Source organism: Salvelinus fontinalis, chromosome 23 (assembly GCF_029448725.1).
Source record: "Salvelinus fontinalis isolate EN_2023a chromosome 23, ASM2944872v1, whole genome shotgun sequence".
Classification (NCBI taxonomy): Eukaryota; Metazoa; Chordata; class Actinopteri; order Salmoniformes; family Salmonidae; genus Salvelinus; species Salvelinus fontinalis.
In genome coordinates, this window is record NC_074687.1 from 16,624,437 (window position 1) to 16,643,914 (window position 19,478).

At 49.0% G+C, this 19,478-nt stretch overlaps 1 protein-coding gene across 2 annotated transcripts in view; it reads left to right on the forward strand.

The window, feature by feature from the left end:
• The window catches only part of LOC129820929 (tumor necrosis factor receptor superfamily member EDAR-like), a 57,410-nt gene that overhangs the window by 35,528 nt on the left and 2,404 nt on the right, over positions 1-19,478 (forward strand). Inside the window, exons 6-8 of one of the 2 annotated variants that reach the window (XM_055878055.1) lie at positions 3,650-3,841; positions 3,954-4,028; positions 9,546-9,618. In XM_055878055.1, coding sequence (XP_055734030.1) covers positions 3,650-3,841; positions 3,954-4,028; positions 9,546-9,618 — 340 coding nt within the window. The remainder of the gene's footprint in view (positions 1-3,649; positions 3,842-3,953; positions 4,029-9,545; positions 9,619-19,478) is intronic. The other variant, XM_055878056.1, reaches the window with a different exon arrangement.

Genomic DNA, 19,478 nt, shown 5'->3' on the forward strand with positions numbered 1-19,478 from the left:
AGTCTGATCTGATCAGTGAATAAATAAAGTCTGAAGCAGCATAAAGATGTCCAAAAGCTTTAGAGGAGATGATGTCTGTCTGTAGGGTTGAACGCCTTGGTCTATTCTGATGTCTGTCTGTAGGGTTGAACGCCTTGGTCTATTCTGATGTCTGTCTGTAGGGTTGAAAGCCTTGGTCTATTCTGACGTCTGTCTGTAGGGTTGAAAGCCTTGGTCTATTCTGATGTCTGTCTGTAGGGTTAAAAGCCTTGGTCTATTCTGATGTCTGTCTGTAGGGTTGAAAGTCTTGGTCTATTCTGATGTCTGTCTGTAAGATTGAAAGCCTTGGTCTATTCTGATGTCTGTCTGTAGGGTTGAAAGCCTTGGTCTATTCTGATGTCTGTCTGTAGGGTTGAAAGCCTTGGTCTATTCTGATGTCTGTCTGTAGGATTGAAAGCCTTGGTCTATTCTGATGTCTGACTGTAGGGTTGAAAGCCTTGGTCTATTCTGATGTCTGTCTGTAAGATTGAAAGCCTTGGTCTATTCTGATGTCTGTCTGTAGGGTTGAAAGCCTTGGTCTATTCTGATGTCTGTCTGTAGGGTTGAAAGCCTTGGTCTATTCTGATGTCTGTCTGTAGGATTGAAAGCCTTGGTCTATTCTGATGTCTGACTGTAGGGTTGAAAGCCTTGGTCTATTCTGATGTCTGTCTGTAGGATTGAAAGCCTTGGTCTATTCTGATGTCTGTCTGTAGGGTTGAAAGCCTTGGTCTATTCTGATGTCTGTCTGTAGGGTTGAAAGCCTTGGTCTATTCTGATGTCTGTCTGTAGGGTTGAAAGCCTTGGTCTATTCTGATGTCTGTCTGTAGGGTTGAAAGCCTTGGTCTATTCTGATGTCTGTCTGTAGGGTTGAAAGCCTTGGTCTATTCTGATGTCTCACTGTAGGAACAATGTGGTCTCAGAGCATTTTTGTATGATTCTGTACGTAAATCCGAGACACTCCATTTAGTATGATATGTTACGTTTCGTATAGTTTGTGTTAATTTGTGGAAGTCCATCATGATATTTTTACGAATTACAATTCATATGATGTTACAAATTTGCTAAACGTACAATATGTTACGAATTTGCTAAATGTATGATATGTTACAAATTCCAATTTGTTGTGGCTAAAGTTAGCTAGGTGGCTAACGCTAATGTTAGCTAGCTAGCTAATGTTATTTCTAGGGGTGAGGGTTAGGGGTTAAGGATGGGAGTTAGGTTTAAGGGTTAAGGATGGGAGTTAGGTTAAGGGTTAAGGATGGGAGTTAGGTTAAGGGTTAAGGATGGAAGTTAGGTTAAGGGTTAAGGATGGGAGTTAGGTTAAGGGTTAAGGATGGGAGTTAGGTTAAGGGTTAAGGATGGGAGTTAGGTTAAGGATGGGAGTTAAGGATGGGAGTTAGGTTAAGGGTTAAGGATGGGAGTTAGGTTAAGGGTTAAGGATGGGAGTTAGGTTAAGGGTTAAGGATGGGAGTTAGGTTAAGGGTTAAGGATGGGAGTTAGGTTAAGGGTTAAGGATGGGAGTTAGGTTTAAGGGTTAAGGATGGGAGTTAGGTTTAAGGGTTAAGGATGGAAGTTAGGTTAAGGGTTAAGGATGGGAGTTAGGTTAAGGGTTAAGGATGGGAGTTAGGTTAAGGGTTAAGGATGGGAGTTAGGTTAAGGGTTAAGGATGGGAGTTAGGTTAAGGATGGGAGTTAACCAGCGACTCCTGTGGCGGGCCGGGCGCAGTGCGCGCTAACCAAGGGGGACAGGTACACGGTGTTTCCTCCGACACATTGGTGCGGCTGGCTTCCGGGTTGGAGGCGCGCTGTGTTAAAGAAGCAGTGCGGCTAGGTTGGGTTGTGCTTCGGAGGACGCATGGCTTTCGACCTTCGTCTCTCCCGAGCCCGTACGGGAGTTGTAGCGATGAGACAAGATAGTAATTACTAGCGATTGGATACCACGAAAATTGGGGAGAAAAGGGGATAAAATTTATTAAAAATAAAAAATAAAAAAAAATTAAGGATGGGAGTTAAGGATGGGAGTTAGGTTAAGGGTTAAGGATGGGAGTTAGGTTAAGGGTTAAGGATGGGAGTTAGGTTAAGGGTTAAGGATGGGAGTTAGGTTAAGGATGGGAGTTAGGTTAAGGGTTAAGGATGGGAGTTAGGTTAAGGGTTAAGGATGGGAGTTAGGTTTAAGGGTTAAGGATGGGAGTTAGGTTTAAGGGTTAAGGATGGGAGTTAGGTTTAAGGGTTAAGGATGGGAGTTAGGTTAAGGGTTAAGGATGGGAGTTAGGTTTAAGGGATAAGGATGGGAGTTAGGTTAAGGGTTAAGGTTAGAGGAAGGCTAAAATGCTAAAGTTGTCCGTGATGAGATTTGAACAAGAAACCAAACGTAATATATCATACTAATTTCAGTGTCCCGGCTTTACATTTATTCTGTTACGTCTAGACTATGAGACCAGTTTAGTATGAAAGCCTTGGTCTATTTTGATGTCTCCCTGTAGGGAGAGAGAGAGGGAGAGAGAGAGGGAGAGAGAGAGCAGCAGACCCACTGAGGCGCTGAAGACTATTCTGTAGGGTATAAAGGTTGAGAGGGGCACAGTGTTGTAGACAAATCATCCAATCAAATTGCTTCGTAAACAACAGGTGTGGTCTAACAGTGAAATGCTTACTTACAGGCCGGGCCCTTCCCAGCAATGCAGAGAGAAAGAAAATAGAGAAATAATAAAGTAATAATAGATACACAATGAGTAAAGATAACCTGGCTATATACAACGGGTACCAGTACTGAGTCAATGTGCAGGGGAATGAGGGAATTGAGGTTGTTAACAGTAGCAGCAGTGTACGTGACGGGTCAAAAAAGTTTGTTAAAAAAGGGTCAATGCAAATAGTCGGGTAGTTATTTATTTAACTAACTATTTATCAGACTTATGGCTTGTGGGTAGAAGCTGTTCAGGGTCCTGTTGGTCAGAGACTTGGTGCATCGGTACCGTTTGCCGTGCGGTAGCAGAGAGATCAGTCTATGACTTGGGTGGCTGGAGTCTGTAACAATTTTTAGGGCCTTCTTCTGACACCGCCTGGTATAGAGGTCCTGGATGGCAAGAAGCTCAGCCCCAGTGATGTACCCTCTGTAGCGTCTTGAGGTTGGATGCCAAGCAGTTGCCATACCAAGCAGTGATGCAGCCAGTCAAGATGCTCTCAATGATGCAGCTGGATAACTTTTTGAGGATCTGAGGGTCCTTGCCAAATCTTTTCAGCCTCCTGGGGGGGAAGAGGTGCTGTCATGCCCTCTTTACGACTGTGTTGGTGTGTTTGGACCATGATAGATCCTTAGTGATGTGAACAATCGACCTGCTCCACTACAGCCCCGTCGATGTGAAGGGGGCACTGAGGGAGAGGTTGTTGTCCTGGCACCACACTGCCGGGTCTCTGACCTCCTCCCTATAGGCTGTTTCATCATCGTCAGTGATCAGGCCTACCATCGTTGTGTTGTCGGTAAACTTCACCCACGCAGTCGTGGGTGAACAGGGAGTACAGGAGGGGACTAAGCACACACCCCTGAGGGGTAAGGCATCATGGGGTACATGGCTTCCCTTAGATTAATTACCTGTGTAGTATCTGTGTAGTAACTGTGTAGTATCTGTGTGTTCCAGGCATGCTTACCAAAGTCCCCAGTGTCTCAACCACCAGTACTACCATGTTCCCTCACCCTCACAAAGACCCCACAGGACAGGGTCACCTAGCAACCGCTCTCATCATTGCCATGTCAACCATCTTCATCATGGCCATCGCCATCGTCCTCATCATCATGTTCTACATCCTCAAAGCCAAGCCCAGCGGACAGGGTAACAATCCCACACACTCACATACACACACAGTTTCAGTTGGGTTCCCTCCCTGTGTTAAATGGGACATCAGTGTGCACAGTTACTAAACGTTCTCTCTCTCCATGTGCAGCATGTTGCTCAGGTCAGGTGGTGAAGGCTGTGGAGGCTCAGACCAACAAACAGGAGGACAAGAAAGATGTTCCAGGTGAGACAGTACAACACAGCTAAACAAAATGATACCTCAGGGAACAGAAAACCACACGACAGTCAACTAACATCATGTATAGTACCGGCCGGGGCCTCAGACCTAATCTATTGTCTAGTCTATAACTAACATAATGTATAGTACCGGCTGGGGTCTCAGACTTAATCTATAGTCTAGTCTATAACTAACATAATGTATAGTACCGGCTGGGGCCTCAGGCTTAATCTATAGTCTAGTCTATAACTAACATAATGTATAGTACCGGCTGGGGCCTCAGACCTAATCTATAACTAACATAATGTATAGTACCGGCTGGGGCCTCAGGCTTAATCTATAGTCTAGTCTATAACTAACATAATGTATAGTACCGGCTGGGGCCTCAGACCTAATCTATAGTCTAGGCTATAACTAACATCATGTATAGTACCGGCTGGGGCCTCAGACCTAATCTATAGTCTAGTCTATAACTAACATAATGTATAGTACCGGCTGGGGCCTCAGACCTAATCTATAGTCTAGTCTATAACTAACATCATGTATAGTACCGGCTGGGGCCTCAGACCTAATCTATAGTCTAGTCTATAACTAACATCATGTATAGTACCGGCTGGGGCCTCAGACCTAATCTATAGTCTAGTCTATAACTAACATCATGTATAGTACCGGCTGGGGCCTCAGACCTAATCTATAGTCTAGTCTATAACTAACATCATGTATAGTACCGGCTGAGGCCTCAGGTTTAATCTATAGTCTAGTCTATAACTAACATCATGTATAGTACCGGCTGGGGCCTCAGACCTAATCTATAGTCTAGTCTATAACTAACATCATGTATAGTACCGGCTGAGGCCTCAGGTTTAATCTATAGTCTAGTCTATAACTAACATCATGTATAGTACCGGCTGGGGCCTCAGACCTAATCTATAGTCTAGTCAATAACTAACATAATGTATAGTACCGGCTGGGGCCTCAGACCTAATCTATAGTCTAGTCTATAACTAACATAATGTATAGTACCGGCTGGGGCCTCAGGTTTAATCTATAGTCTAGTCTATAACTAACATCATGTATAGTACCGGCTGGGGCCTCAGACCTAATCTATAGTCTAGTCAATAACTAACATAATGTATAGTACCGGCTGAGGCCTCAGGTTTAATCTATAGTCTAGTCTATAACTAACATAATGTATAGTACCGGCTGAGGCCTCAGGTTTAATCTATAGTCTAGTCTATAACTAACATAATGTATAGTACCGGCTGGGGCCTCAGACTTAATCTATAGTCTAGTCTATAACTAACATAATGTATAGTACCGGCTGGGGCCTCAGGCTTAATCTATAGTCTAGTCTATAACTAACATAATGTATAGTACCGGCTGGGGCCTCAGACTTAATCTATAGTCTAGTCTATAACTAACATAATGTATAGTACCGGCTGGGGCCTCAAGTTTAATCTATAGTCTAGTCTATAACTAACATAAAGGCATTCTCATGCGTGGTGTCTGTGGGTTTGACACTGAGTGAGCGCAGCATGGTGGAATGTTTAGATTAGACTGTGGCCCTAGCTCTAGGCTGTCAGTGTCAACAACTCTGAATGAGTTGTTATCTACCTGACAATAATACACCTACTGGCGTCTCACATACTGTAGGCCTACCCTTTTACCTCTGGTATGGTAATAGTTACACATACAGTCCTTTAGGTTTAGAAATCAACCTGTTTAGGCTTGCAAATTAAGAATCAAACATAAGTGTTTTATTCACGAAACTGAATGTATGTTTATATGTTCTAAGTGTATTGGTGAAAGCATACTGTATGTGTGTGTTTATGTATTGGTGAAAGCATACTGTATGTGTGTGTTTATGTATTGGGAAAAGCATACTGTATGTGTGTGTTTATGTATTGGTGAAAGCATACTGTATGTGTGTGTTTATGTATTGGTGAAAGCATACTGTATGTGTGTGTTTATGTATTGGTGAAAGCATACTGTATGTGTGTGTTTATGTATTGGTGAAAGCATACTGTATGTGTGTGTTTATGTATTGGTGAAAGCATACTGTATGTGTGTGTTTATGTATTGGTGAAAGCATACTGTATGTGTGTGTTTATGTATTGGTGAAAGCATACTGTATGTGTGTGTTTATGTATTGGTGAAAGCATACTGTATGTGTGTGTTTATGTATTGGTGAAAGCATACTGTATGTGTGTGTTTATGTATTGGTGAAAGCATACTGTATGTGTGTGTTTATGTATTGGTGAAAGCATACTGTATGTGTGTGTTTATGTATTGGTGAAAGCATACTGTATGTGTGTGTTTATGTATTGGTGAAAGCATACTGTATGTGTGTGTTTATGTATTGGTGAAAGCATACTGTATGTGTGTGTTTATGTATTGGTGAAAGCATACTGTATGTGTGTGTTTATGTATTGGTGAAAGCATACTGTATGTGTGTGTTTATGTATTGGTGAAAGCATACTGTATGTGTGTGTTTATGTATTGGTGAAAGCATACTGTATGTGTGTGTTTATGTATTGGTGAAAGCATACTGTATGTGTGTGTTTATGTATTGGTGAAAGCATACTGTATGTGTGTGTTTATGTATTGGTGAAAGCATACTGTATGTGTGTGTTTATGTATTGGTGAAAGCATACTGTATGTGTGTGTTTATGTATTGGTGAAAGCATACTGTATGTGTGTGTTTATGTATTGGTGAAAGCATACTGTATGTGTGTGTTTATGTATTGGTGAAAGCATACTGTATGTGTGTGTTTATGTATTGGTGAAAGCATACTGTATGTGTGTGTTTATGTATTGGTGAAAGCATACTGTATGTGTGTGTTTATGTATTGGTGAAAGCATACTGTATGTGTGTGTTTATGTATTGGTGAAAGCATACTGTATGTGTGTGTTTATGTATTGGTGAAAGCATACTGTATGTGTGTGTTTATGTATTGGGAAAAGTGTGTGTGCACACGCATGTCTGTGTGTATTGAGTAGCTGTTTCGTAAGTCTCGATGATTGAGATCTCCGGTAGAGCTGGGAACTATGAGTGTCTGTCTGATGTGGCGTCTCTGAGGCATACACCATCTAGGCTGGCAGTGCCAGACATTTACACACTTTAAACTTTGATGCGATTGCATTTGAACACTACAGTCCTGTTAATTGAATTATTTTGAAAATAACGGGACCTCTGTTCCCCTGGTTATTTTGACGATTGTTTCAGACTTTTACCCGCGTTCATGGAACTGTGAGAAATAACGTTTGGTAAACAAAACAAAAAAGACAACATACAGACACACACAAACATCAACGACATCACACCTGCCTAAACTAGAGGTAGACCGATTAATCGGAATGGCCGATTAATTAGGGCCGATTTCAAGTTTTCATAACAATCTGTAATCGCCATTTTTGGACACCGATCATGGCCGATTACATTGCACTCCACAAGGAGACTGCGTGGCAGGCTGACTACCTGTTGTGCTAGTGCAGCAAGGAGCCATGGTAAGGTGCTAGCTAGCATTAAACGTATCTTATAAAAAACGATCAATCTTAACATAATCACTAGTTAACTACACATGATTGATGATATTACTAGTTTATCTAGCTTGTCCTGCGTTGCATATAATCGATGCGGTGCCTGTTAATTTATCATTGATTCACAGCCTACTTCGCCAAACGGTTATTTGACAAGCGCATTCGCAAAAAAAGCACTGTCGTTGCACCAATATGTACCTAACCATAAACATCAACGCCTTTCTTAAAATCAATACACAAGTATATATTTTTAAACCTGCATATTTAGTTAATATTGCCTGCTAACATTAATTTCTATGGAACTAACTATGGAAATTGTCACTTCTCTTGTGTTCTGTGCAACAGAGTCAGGGTATATGCAGCAGTTTGGGCCGCCTGGCTTGTTGCGAACTGTGTGAAGACTAGAAGATTATTTCTTCCTAACAAACACAGGCAACTTCGCCAAACGGGGATGATTTAACAAAAGCGCATTTGCGAAAAAAGCACAATCGTTGCACGAATGTACCTAACCATAAACATCAATGCCTTTCTTAAAATCAATACACAGAAGTATATTTTTTAAAACCTGCATATTTAGTTAAAAGAAATCCAGATTAGCAGGCAATATTAAACTAGGAAAATTGTGTCACTACTCTTGCGTTCATTGCACGCAGAGTCAGGGTATATGCAACAGTTTGGCCCGTCTGGCTCGTTGCGAACTAATTTGCTAGAATTTTACGTAATTATGACATGAAATTGAAGGTTGTGCAATGTAACAGCAATATTTAGACTTATGGATGCCACCCGTTAGATAAAATACGGAACGGTTCCGTATTTCACTGAAAGAATAAACGTTTTGTTTTCGAAATGATAGTTTCCGGATTTGACCATATTAATGACCTAAGGCACGTATTTCTGTGTGTTATTATGTTATAATTAAGTCTATGATTTGATATTTGATAGAGCAGTCTAAACTGAGCAGGGGTAAGCAGCAGCAGGCTCGTAAGCATTCATTCAAACAGCACTTTCGTGCATTTCCCTGTGCTTCAAGCATTGAGCTGTTTATGATTTCAAGCCTATCAACTCCCGAGATTAGGCTGGTGTAACCAATGTGAAATGGCTAGCTAGTTAGCGGGGTGCACGCTAATAGCGTTTCAATCGGTGACGTCACTCGCTCTGAGACCTACAGAGTTCCAAACTGCCTCTGGAAGCAATGTCAGCACAAGAACTGTTAGTCGGGAGATTCATGAAATGGGTTTCCATGGCCAACCAGTCGCACACAAGCCTAAAATCACCATGCCAATGCCAAGCGTCGGCTGGAGTGGTGTAAAGCTTGCCGCCCTTGGATTCCGGAGCAGTGTAAACGTGTTCTCTGGAGTGACGAAACACGCTTCACCATCTGGCAGTCCGACAGACGAATCTGGGTTTGACGAATGCCAGAAGAACGCTACCTGCCCCAATGCATAGTGCCAACTGTAAAGTTTGGTGGAGGAGGAATAATGGTCTAGGGCTGTTTTTCATGCTTCAGGCTAGGCCCCTTAGTTCCAGTGACGACATTCTAGACGATTCTGTGCTTCCAACCTTATAGCAAAGCGAGGTCCATAAAGAAATGGTTTGTCGACATCAGCGTGGAAGAACTTGACTGGCCTGCACAGAGCCTTAACCTCAACCCCATCGAACACCTTTGGGATGAATTGGAACGCTGACTGTGAGCCTAATGGGCTAATCGCCCAACATCAGTGCCCGACCTCACTAATGCTCGTGGCTGAATGGAAGCAAGTCCCCGCAGCAATGTTCCAACATCTAGTGGAAAACCTTCCCAGAAGAGTGGAGGCTGTTATAGCAGCAAAAGCGGGACCAACTCCATATTAATGTCCATGATTTTGGAATGAGATGTTCGAAAAGGTGTCCACATACTTTTGCTTGTAGTGTATTTGTTGTTTGTGTCACTTATTAAGCATCCTAATTTAAAAATTGTATAAATTCATTTTTTCTTTATTTCAGACAACGTTGTGATTTTCTCTGAAAAGGATGAATTCGACAAACTCAAACCCACGCCTCCGAAGACGGTGAAAAGGTAAGGTATCATAATCACCAGCGCACATGACACATCAAACACACGCTGAACAGACAAACGCAAAAGATGTGTAATGGTTCCCAATATCGCTCAGATCATGTTTGGGTCTGTCTGTATTTGTTTGTGCGTTTGAGTGTGTTTGTGTGTTTGTCTGCAAGCGTGTTTTTGTGCGTGTGTGCGTGTGCGTGTGCGTGTGTGTGTGCGTGTGTGTGTGTAGGGGTTGACTGGGGGCCTCAGAGACAGAGAGGCTCTTTTATCTGTTTTTCGGAATCTGCCCATAATTAGACTACCACAGGACAAGTCACTGCAGCAGAGCATCGCTGCTAGCCCTTTTAGTGGGGAGACAGTGTGTGTGTGTATGTGTGTGTGTGTGTGTGTTTGTTTGTGCCCCTTGTGTGGGTCATGGAAAAACTAAAGATTTTTCTGAAGCAAAGTGATTCTGGTTTTGGAGGGCAAACTAGCTGAGCACAGATTGGCTCTGGAGGTGGGATGGAGAGGGGGGTGGGGGAGAGATATAGAGAGAGGGGAGGGTGGGTGGGTAGTAGAGAGAGAGGCAAAGAGAAGTGAAGAGAGAGGGGGATGAATACTCTATAGCCCAGCCAAACCCTAAACCCTTCCCTCTCTGTTCTCTCCTCCCTTTCCCTCTGTCCTTCCCCTCTCTGTCCTCTCCTCCCTTTCCCTCTGTCCTTCCCCTCTCTGTTCTCTCCTCCCATTCCCTCTCTGTCCTTCCCCTCTCTGTCCTCTCCTCCCTTTCCCTCTGTCCTTCCCCTCTCTGTCCTCTCCTCCCTTTCCCTCTGTCCTTCCCCTCTCTGTCCTCTCCTCCCTTTCCCTCTGTCCTTCCCCTCTCTGTCCTCTCCTCCCTTTCCCTCTGTCCTTCCCCTCTCTGTCCTCTCCTCCCTTTCCCTCTGTCCTTCCCCTCTCTGTCCTCTCCTCCCTTTCCCTCTGTTCTTCCCCTCTCTGTTCTCTCCTCCCATTCCCTCTCTGTCCTTCCCCTCTCTGTCCTCTCCTCCCTTTCCCTCTCTGTCCTCTCCTCCCTTTCCCTCTGTTCTTCCCCTCTCTGTTCTCTCCTCCCATTCCCTCTCTGTCCTTCCCCTGTCTGTCCTCTCCTCCCTTTCCCTCTGTCCTTCCCCTCTCTGTCCTCGCCTCCCTTTCCCTCTGTCCTTCCCCTCTCTGTCCTCTCCTCCCTTTCCCTCTGTCCTTCCCCTATCTGTCCTCTCCTCCCTTTTCCTTTGTCCTTCCCCTCTCTGTCCTCTCCTCCCTTTCCCTCTGTCCTTCCCCTCTCTATCCTCTCCTCCCTTTCCCTCTGTCCTTCCCCTCTCTGTCCTCTCCTCCCTTTCCCTCTGTCCTTCCCCTCTCTGTCCTCTCCTCCCTTTCCCTCGCTCCTTCCCCTGTCTGTCCTCTCCTCCCTTTCCCTCTGTCCTTCCCCTCTCTGTTCTCTCCTCCCTTTCCCTCTCTACTTCCCCTCTCTGTCCTCTCCTCCCTTTTCCTCTGTCCTTCCCCTCTCTGTCCTCTCCTCCCTTTCACTCTCTCATTCCCCTGTCTGTCCTCTCCTCCCTTTCCCTCTGTCCTTCCCCTCTCTGTTCTCTCCTCCCATTCCCTCTCTGTCCTTCCCCTGTCTGTCCTCTCCTCCCTTTCCCTGTCCTTCCCCTCTCTGTCCTCTCCTCCCTTTCCCTCTGTCCTTCCCCTCTCTGTCCTCTCCTCCCTTTCCCTCTGTCCTTCCCCTATCTGTCCTCGCCTCCCTTTTCCTCTGTCCTTCCCCTCTCTGTCCTCTCCTCCCTTTCCCTCTGTCCTTCCCCTCTCTATCCTCTCCTCCCTTTCCCTCTGTCCTTCCCCTCTCTGTCCTCTCCTCCCTTTCCCTCTGTCCTTCCCCTCTCTGTCCTCTCCTCCCTTTCCCTCGCTCCTTCCCCTGTCTGTCCTCTCCTCCCTTTCCCTCTGTCCTTCCCCTCTCTGTTCTCTCCTCCCTTTCCCTCTCTACTTCCCCTCTCTGTCCTCTCCTCCCTTTTCCTCTGTCCTTCCCCTCTCTGTCCTCTCCTCCCTTTCACTCTCTCATTCCCCTGTCTTTCCTCTCCTCCCTTTCCCTCTGTCCTTCCCCTCTCTGTTCTCTCTTCCCATTCCCTCTCTGTCCTTCCCCTCTCTGTCCTCTCCTACCTTTTCCTCTGGCCTTCCCCTCTCTGTCCTCTCCTCCCTTTCCCTCTGTCCTTCCCCTCTCTGTCCTCTCCTCCCTTTCCCTCTGTCCTTCCCCTCTCTGTCCTCTCCTCCCTTTCCCTCTGTCCTTCCCCTCTGTTCTCTTCTCCCTTTCCCTCTGTTCTTCCCCTCTCTGTCCTTTCCTCCCTTTCCCTCTGTCCTTCCCCTCTCTGTCCTCTCCTCTCTTTCCCTCTGTCCTTCCCCTCTCTGTTCTCTCCTCCCTTTCCCTCTGTCCTTCCCCTCTCTGTCCTCTCCTCCCTTTCCCTCTGTCCTTCCCCTCTCTGTCCTCTCCTCCCTTTCCCTCTGTCCTTCCCCTCTCTGTCCTCTCCTCCCTTTCCCTCTGTCCTTCCCCTCTCTGTCCTCTCCTCCCTTTCCCTCTCCCCTTCCCCTCTCTGTTCCCTCCTCCCTTTCCCTCTGTTCTTCCCCTTTCTGTTCTTTCCTCCCTTTCCCTCTGTCCTTCCCCTCTCTGTTCTCTCCTCCCATTCCCTCTCTGTCCTTCCCCACTCTGTCCTCTCCTCCCTTTCCCTCTGTCCTTCCCCTCTCTGTTCTCTCCTCCCATTCCCTCTCTGTCCTTCCCCTCTCTGTCCTCTCCTCCCTTTCCCTCTGTTCTTCCCCTCTCTGTTCTCTCCTCTCTTTCCCTCTGTCCTTCCCCTCTCTGTTCTCTCCCCCCTTTCCCTCTGTCCTTCCCCTCTCTGTTCTCTTCTCCCTTTTCCTCTGTCCTTCCCCTCTCTGTCCTCTCCTCCCTTTCCCTCTGTCCTTCCCCTCTCTGTCCTCTCCTCCCTTTCCATCTGTCTTTCCCCTCTCTGTCCTCTCCTCCCTTTCCCTCTGTTTTTCCCCTCTCTGTTCTCTCCTCCCTTTCCCTCTCTGTCCTTCCCCTCTCTGTTCTCTTCTCCCTTTCCCTCTGTCCTTCCCCTCTCTGTCTTCTCCTCCCTTTCCCTCTGTCCTTCACCTCTCTGTTCTCTCCTCTCTTTCCCTCTGTCCTTCCCCTCTCTGTTCTCTCCTCCCTTTCCCTCTGTCCTTCCCCTCTCTGTCCTCTCCTCCCTTTCCCTCTGTCCTTCCCCTCTCTGTCCTCTCCTCCCTTTCCCTCTGTCCTTCCCCTCTCTGTCCTCTCCTCCCTTTCCCTCTGTCCTTCCCCTCTCTGTCCTCTCCTCCCTTTCCCTCTCCCCTTCCCCTCTCTGTTCCCTCCTCCCTTTCCCTCTGTTCTTCCCCTTTCTGTTCTTTCCTCCCTTTCCCTCTGTCCTTCCCCTCTCTGTTCTCTCCTCCCATTCCCTCTCTGTCCTTCCCCACTCTGTCCTCTCCTCCCTTTCCCTCTGTCCTTCCCCTCTCTGTTCTCTCCTCCCATTCCCTCTCTGTCCTTCCCCTCTCTGTCCTCTCCTCCCTTTCCCTCTGTTCTTCCCCTCTCTGTTCTCTCCTCTCTTTCCCTCTGTCCTTCCCCTCTCTGTTCTCTCCTCCCTTTCCCTCTGTCCTTCCCCTCTCTGTTCTCTTCTCCCTTTTCCTCTGTCCTTCCCCTCTCTGTCCTCTCCTCCCTTTCCCTCTGTCCTTCCCCTCTCTGTCCTCTCCTCCCTTTCCATCTGTCTTTCCCCTCTCTGTCCTCTCCTCCCTTTCCCTCTGTTTTTCCCCTCTCTGTTCTCTCCTCCCTTTCCCTCTCTGTCCTTCCCCTCTCTGTTCTCTTCTCCCTTTCCCTCTGTCCTTCCCCTCTCTGTCTTCTCCTCCCTTTCCCTCTGTCCTTCACCTCTCTGTTCTCTCCTCTCTTTCCCTCTGTCCTTCCCCTCTCTGTCCTCTCCTCCCTTTCCCTCTGTCCTTCCCCTCTCTGTCCTCTCCTCCCTTTCCCTCTGTCCTTCCCCTCTCTGTTCTCTCCTCCCTTTCCCTCTGTCCTTCCCCTCTCTGTTCTCTCCTCCCTTTCCCTCTGTTCTTCCCCTCTCTGTTCTCTCCTCCCTTTCCCTCTGTCCTTCCCCTCTCTGTTTTTCCCCTCTCTGTTCTCTCCTCCCTTTCCCTCTGTCCTTCACCTTTCTGTTCTCTCCTCCCTTTCCCTCTGTCCTTCCCCTCTCTGTCCTCTCCTCCCTTTCCCTCTGTCCTTCCCCTATCTGTCCTCTCCTCCCTTTTCCTCTGTCCTTCCCCTCTCTGTCCTCTCCTCCCTTTCCCTCTGTCCTTCCCCTCTCTATCCTCTCCTCCCTTTCCCTCTGTACTTCCCCTCTGTCCTCTCCTCCCTTTCCCTCTGTCCTTCCCCTCTCTGTCCTCTCCTCCCTTTCCCTCGCTCCTTCCCCTGTCTGTCCTCTCCTCCCTTTCCCCCTGTCCTTCCCCTCTCTGTTCTCTCCTCCCTTTCCCTCTCTACTTCCCCTCTCTGTCCTCTCCTCCCTTTTCCTCTGTCCTTCCCCTCTCTGTCCTCTCCTCCCTTTCACTCTCTCATTCCCCTGTCTGTCCTCTCCTCCCTTTCCCTCTGTCCTTCCCCTCTCTGTTCTCTCCTCCCATTCCCTCTCTGTCCTTCCCCTCTCTGTCCTCTCCTACCTTTTCCTCTGGCCTTCCCCTCTCTGTCCTCTCCTCCCTTTCCCTCTGTCCTTCCCCTCTCTGTCCTCTCCTCCCTTTCCCTCTGTCCTTCGACCTCTCTGTCCTCTCCTCTCTTTCCCTCTGTCCTTCCCCTCTCTGTTCTCTCCTCCCTTTCCCTCTGTCCTTCCCCTCTCTGTTCTCTCCTCCCTTTCCCTCTGTTCTTCCCCTCTCTGTTCTCTCCTCCCTTTCCCTCTGTCCTTCCCCTCTCTGTTTTTCCCCTCTCTGTTCTCTCCTCCCTTTCCCTCTGTCCTTCACCTCTCTGTTCTCTCCTCCCTTTCCCTCTGTCCTTCCCCTCTCTGTCCTCTCCTCCCTTTCCCTCTGTCCTTCCCCTCTCTGTCTTCTCCTCCCTTTCCCTCTGTCCTTCACCTCTCTGTTCTCTCCTCTCTTTCCCTCTGTCCTTCCCCTCTCTGTTCTCTCCTCCCTTTCCCTCTGTCCTTCCCCTCTCTGTCCTCTCCTCCCTTTCCCTCTGTCCTTCCCCTCTCTGTCCTCTCCTCCCTTTCCCTCTGTCCTTCCCCTCTCTGTCCTCTCCTCCCTTTCCCTCTGTCCTTCCCCTCTCTGTCCTCTCCTCCCTTTCCCTCTCCCCTTCCCCTCTCTGTTCCCTCCTCCCTTTCCCTCTGTTCTTCCCCTTTCTGTTCTTTCCTCCCTTTCCCTCTGTCCTTCCCCTCTCTGTTCTCTCCTCCCATTCCCTCTCTGTCCTTCCCCACTCTGTCCTCTCCTCCCTTTCCCTCTGTCCTTCCCCTCTCTGTTCTCTCCTCCCATTCCCTCTCTGTCCTTCCCCTCTCTGTCCTCTCCTCCCTTTCCCTCTGTTCTTCCCCTCTCTGTTCTCTCCTCTCTTTCCCTCTGTCCTTCCCCTCTCTGTTCTCTCCTCCCTTTCCCTCTGTCCTTCCCCTCTCTGTTCTCTTCTCCCTTTTCCTCTGTCCTTCCCCTCTCTGTCCTCTCCTCCCTTTCCCTCTGTCCTTCCCCTCTCTGTCCTCTCCTCCCTTTCCATCTGTCTTTCCCCTCTCTGTCCTCTCCTCCCTTTCCCTCTGTTTTTCCCCTCTCTGTTCTCTCCTCCCTTTCCCTCTCTGTCCTTCCCCTCTCTGTTCTCTTCTCCCTTTCCCTCTGTCCTTCCCCTCTCTGTCTTCTCCTCCCTTTCCCTCTGTCCTTCACCTCTCTGTTCTCTCCTCTCTTTCCCTCTGTCCTTCCCCTCTCTGTCCTCTCCTCCCTTTCCCTCTGTCCTTCCCCTCTCTGTCCTCTCCTCCCTTTCCCTCTGTCCTTCCCCTCTCTGTTCTCTCCTCCCTTTCCCTCTGTCCTTCCCCTCTCTGTTCTCTCCTCCCTTTCCCTCTGTTCTTCCCCTCTCTGTTCTCTCCTCCCTTTCCCTCTGTCCTTCCCCTCTCTGTTTTTCCCCTCTCTGTTCTCTCCTCCCTTTCCCTCTGTCCTTCACCTTTCTGTTCTCTCCTCCCTTTCCCTCTGTCCTTCCCCTCTCTGTCCTCTCCTCCCTTTCCCTCTGTCCTTCCCCTATCTGTCCTCTCCTCCCTTTTCCTCTGTCCTTCCCCTCTCTGTCCTCTCCTCCCTTTCCCTCTGTCCTTCCCCTCTCTATCCTCTCCTCCCTTTCCCTCTGTACTTCCCCTCTGTCCTCTCCTCCCTTTCCCTCTGTCCTTCCCCTCTCTGTCCTCTCCTCCCTTTCCCTCGCTCCTTCCCCTGTCTGTCCTCTCCTCCCTTTCCCCCTGTCCTTCCCCTCTCTGTTCTCTCCTCCCTTTCCCTCTCTACTTCCCCTCTCTGTCCTCTCCTCCCTTTTCCTCTGTCCTTCCCCTCTCTGTCCTCTCCTCCCTTTCACTCTCTCATTCCCCTGTCTGTCCTCTCCTCCCTTTCCCTCTGTCCTTCCCCTCTCTGTTCTCTCCTCCCATTCCCTCTCTGTCCTTCCCCTCTCTGTCCTCTCCTACCTTTTCCTCTGGCCTTCCCCTCTCTGTCCTCTCCTCCCTTTCCCTCTGTCCTTCCCCTCTCTGTCCTCTCCTCCCTTTCCCTCTGTCCTTCGACCTCTCTGTCCTCTCCTCTCTTTCCCTCTGTCCTTCCCCTCTCTGTTCTCTCCTCCCTTTCCCTCTGTCCTTCCCCTCTCTGTTCTCTCCTCCCTTTCCCTCTGTTCTTCCCCTCTCTGTTCTCTCCTCCCTTTCCCTCTGTCCTTCCCCTCTCTGTTTTTCCCCTCTCTGTTCTCTCCTCCCTTTCCCTCTGTCCTTCACCTCTCTGTTCTCTCCTCCCTTTCCCTCTGTCCTTCCCCTCTCTGTCCTCTCCTCCCTTTCCCTCTGTCCTTCCCCTATCTGTCCTCTCCTCCCTTTTCCTCTGTCCTTCCCCTCTCTGTCCTCTCCTCCCTTTCCCTCTGTCCTTCCCCTCTCTATCCTCTCCTCCCTTTCCCTCTGTACTTCCCCTCTGTCCTCTCCTCCCTTTCCCTCTGTCCTTCCCCTCTCTGTCCTCTCCTCCCTTTCCCTCGCTCCTTCCCCTGTCTGTCCTCTCCTCCCTTTCCCTCTGTCCTTCCCCTCTCTGTTCTCTCCTCCCTTTCCCTCTCTACTTCCCCTCTCTGTCCTCTCCTCCCTTTTCCTCTGTCCTTCCCCTCTCTGTCCTCTCCTCCCTTTCACTCTCTCATTCCCCTGTCTGTCCTCTCCTCCCTTTCCCTCTGTCCTTCCCCTCTCTGTTCTCTCCTCCCATTCCCTCTCTGTCCTTCCCCTCTCTGTCCTCTCCTACCTTTTCCTCTGGCCTTCCCCTCTCTGTCCTCTCCTCCCTTTCCCTCTGTCCTTCCCCTCTCTGTCCTCTCCTCCCTTTCCCTCTGTCCTTCCCCTCTCTGTCCTCTCCTCCCTTTCCCTCTGTCCTTCCCCTCTGTTCTCTTCTCCCTTTCCCTCTGTTCTTCCCCTCTCTGTCCTTTCCTCCCTTTCCCTCTGTCCTTCCCCTCTCTGTCCTCTCCTCTCTTTCCCTCTGTCCTTCCCCTCTCTGTTCTCTCCTCCCTTTCCCTCTGTCCTTCCCCTCTCTGTCCTCTCCTCCCTTTCCCTCTGTCCTTCCCCTCTCTGTCCTCTCCTCCCTTTCCCTCTGTCCTTCCCCTCTCTGTCCTCTCCTCCCTTTCCCTCTCCCCTTCCCCTCTCTGTTCCCTCCTCCCTTTCCCTCTGTTCTTCCCCTTTCTGTTCTTTCCTCCCTTTCCCTCTGTCCTTCCCCTCTCTGTTCTCTCCTCCCATTCCCTCTCTGTCCTTCCCCACTCTGTCCTCTCCTCCCTTTCCCTCTGTCCTTCCCCTCTCTGTTCTCTCCTCCCATTCCCTCTCTGTCCTTCCCCTCTCTGTCCTCTCCTCCCTTTCCCTCTGTTCTTCCCCTCTCTGTTCTCTCCTCTCTTTCCCTCTGTCCTTCCCCTCTCTGTTCTCTCCTCCCTTTCCCTCTGTCCTTCCCCTCTCTGTTCTCTTCTCCCTTTTCCTCTGTTCTTCCCCTCTCTGTCCTCTCCTCCCTTTCCCTCTGTCCTTCCCCTCTCTGTCCTCTCCTCCCTTTCCATCTGTCTTTCCCCTCTCTGTCCTCTCCTCCCTTTTCCTCTGTTTTTCCCCTCTCTGTTGTCTCCTCCCTTTCCCTCTCTGTCCTTCCCCTCTCTGTTCTCTTCTCCCTTTCCCTCTGTCCTTCCCCTCTCTGTCTTCTCCTCCCTTTCCCTCTGTCCTTCACCTCTCTGTTCTCTCCTCTCTTTCCCTCTGTCCTTCCCCTCTCTGTCCTCTCCTCCCTTTCCCTCTGTCCTTCCCCTCTCTGTCCTCTCCTCTCTTTCCCTCTGTCCTTCCCCTCTCTGTTCTCTCCTCCCTTTCCCTCTGTCCTTCCCCTCTCTGTTCTCTCCTCCCTTTCCCTCTGTTCTTCCCCTCTCTGTTCTCTCCTCCCTTTCCCTCTGTCCTTCCCCTCTCTGTTCTTCCCCTCTCTGTTCTCTCCTCCCTTTCCCTCTGTCCTTCCCCTCTCTGTTCTCTCCTCCCTTTCCCTCTGTCCTTAGCCTCTCTGTCCTCTCCTCCCTTTCCCTCTGTCCTTCCCCTCTCTGTCCTCTCCTCCCTTTCCCTCTCTCCTCCCCCTCTCTGTCCTCTCCTCCCTTTCCCTCTGTCCTTCCCCTCTCTGTTCTCTCCTCCCTTTCCCTCTCTCCTTCCCCTCTCTGTCCTCTCCTCCCTTTCCCTCTGTCCTTCCCCTCTCTGTTCTCTTCTCCCTTTCCATCTGTCCTTCCCCTCTCTGTTCTCTTCTCCCTTTCCCTCTGTCCTTCCCCTCTCTGTTCTCTCCTCCCTTTCCCTCTCTCCTTCCCCTCTCTGTTCTCTCCTCCCTTTCCCTCTGTCCTTCCCCTCTCTGTCCTCCTCCCTTTCCCTCTGTCCTTCCCCTCTCTGTTCTCTCCTCCCTTTCCCTCTGTTCTTCTCCTCTCTGTTCTCTCCTCCCATTCCCTCTCTGTCCTTCCCCTCTCTGTTCTCTCCGCCCTTTCCATCTGTCCTTCCCCTCTCTGTTCTCTCCTCCCTTTCCCTCTGTCCTTCCCCTCTCTGTCCTCTCCTCCCTTTCCCTCTGTCCTTCCCCTCTCTGTCCTCTCCTCCCTTTCCCTCTGTCCTTCCCCTCTCTGTTCTCTCCTCCCTTTCCCTCTGTCCTTCCCCTCTCTGTCCTCTCCTCCCTTTCCCTCTGTCCTTCCCCTCTCTGTTCTCTCCTCCCTTTCCTTCTCTCTCCTCCCTTTCCCTTTCTTTCCTTCCCCTCTCTGTTCTCTCCTCCCTTTCTGTTTGTCTGTCTGTCTGTCTCAACCCCACACTAGCAGACAATGAAGCCTTATTCTTTATGACAGACAGACAGACAGGTATAGCAAGGAGAAGATACATACACATTTACGTAAATATGGGTAGACACAGAGGATGAGTTTGTGTCATACACACAGTATCACAAGTCACATGTACACATGGTCTGTATGACCTACTCACATCTCATCACACACATTAACATTAGCATTACATCACCTAGCCAGACTCAGCAGTGGTAAACAGTGTGGCTAGCTGCATGCCAGAGGATGTACTAACTCATCGTCTTAGCAGCCTGAATGGGTGTAGGGTGACTAGGAAACAATGCCTGTGTGTGTGTGTGTGTGTGTGTGTGTGTGTGTGTGTGTGTGTGTGTGTGTGTGTGTGTGTGTGTGT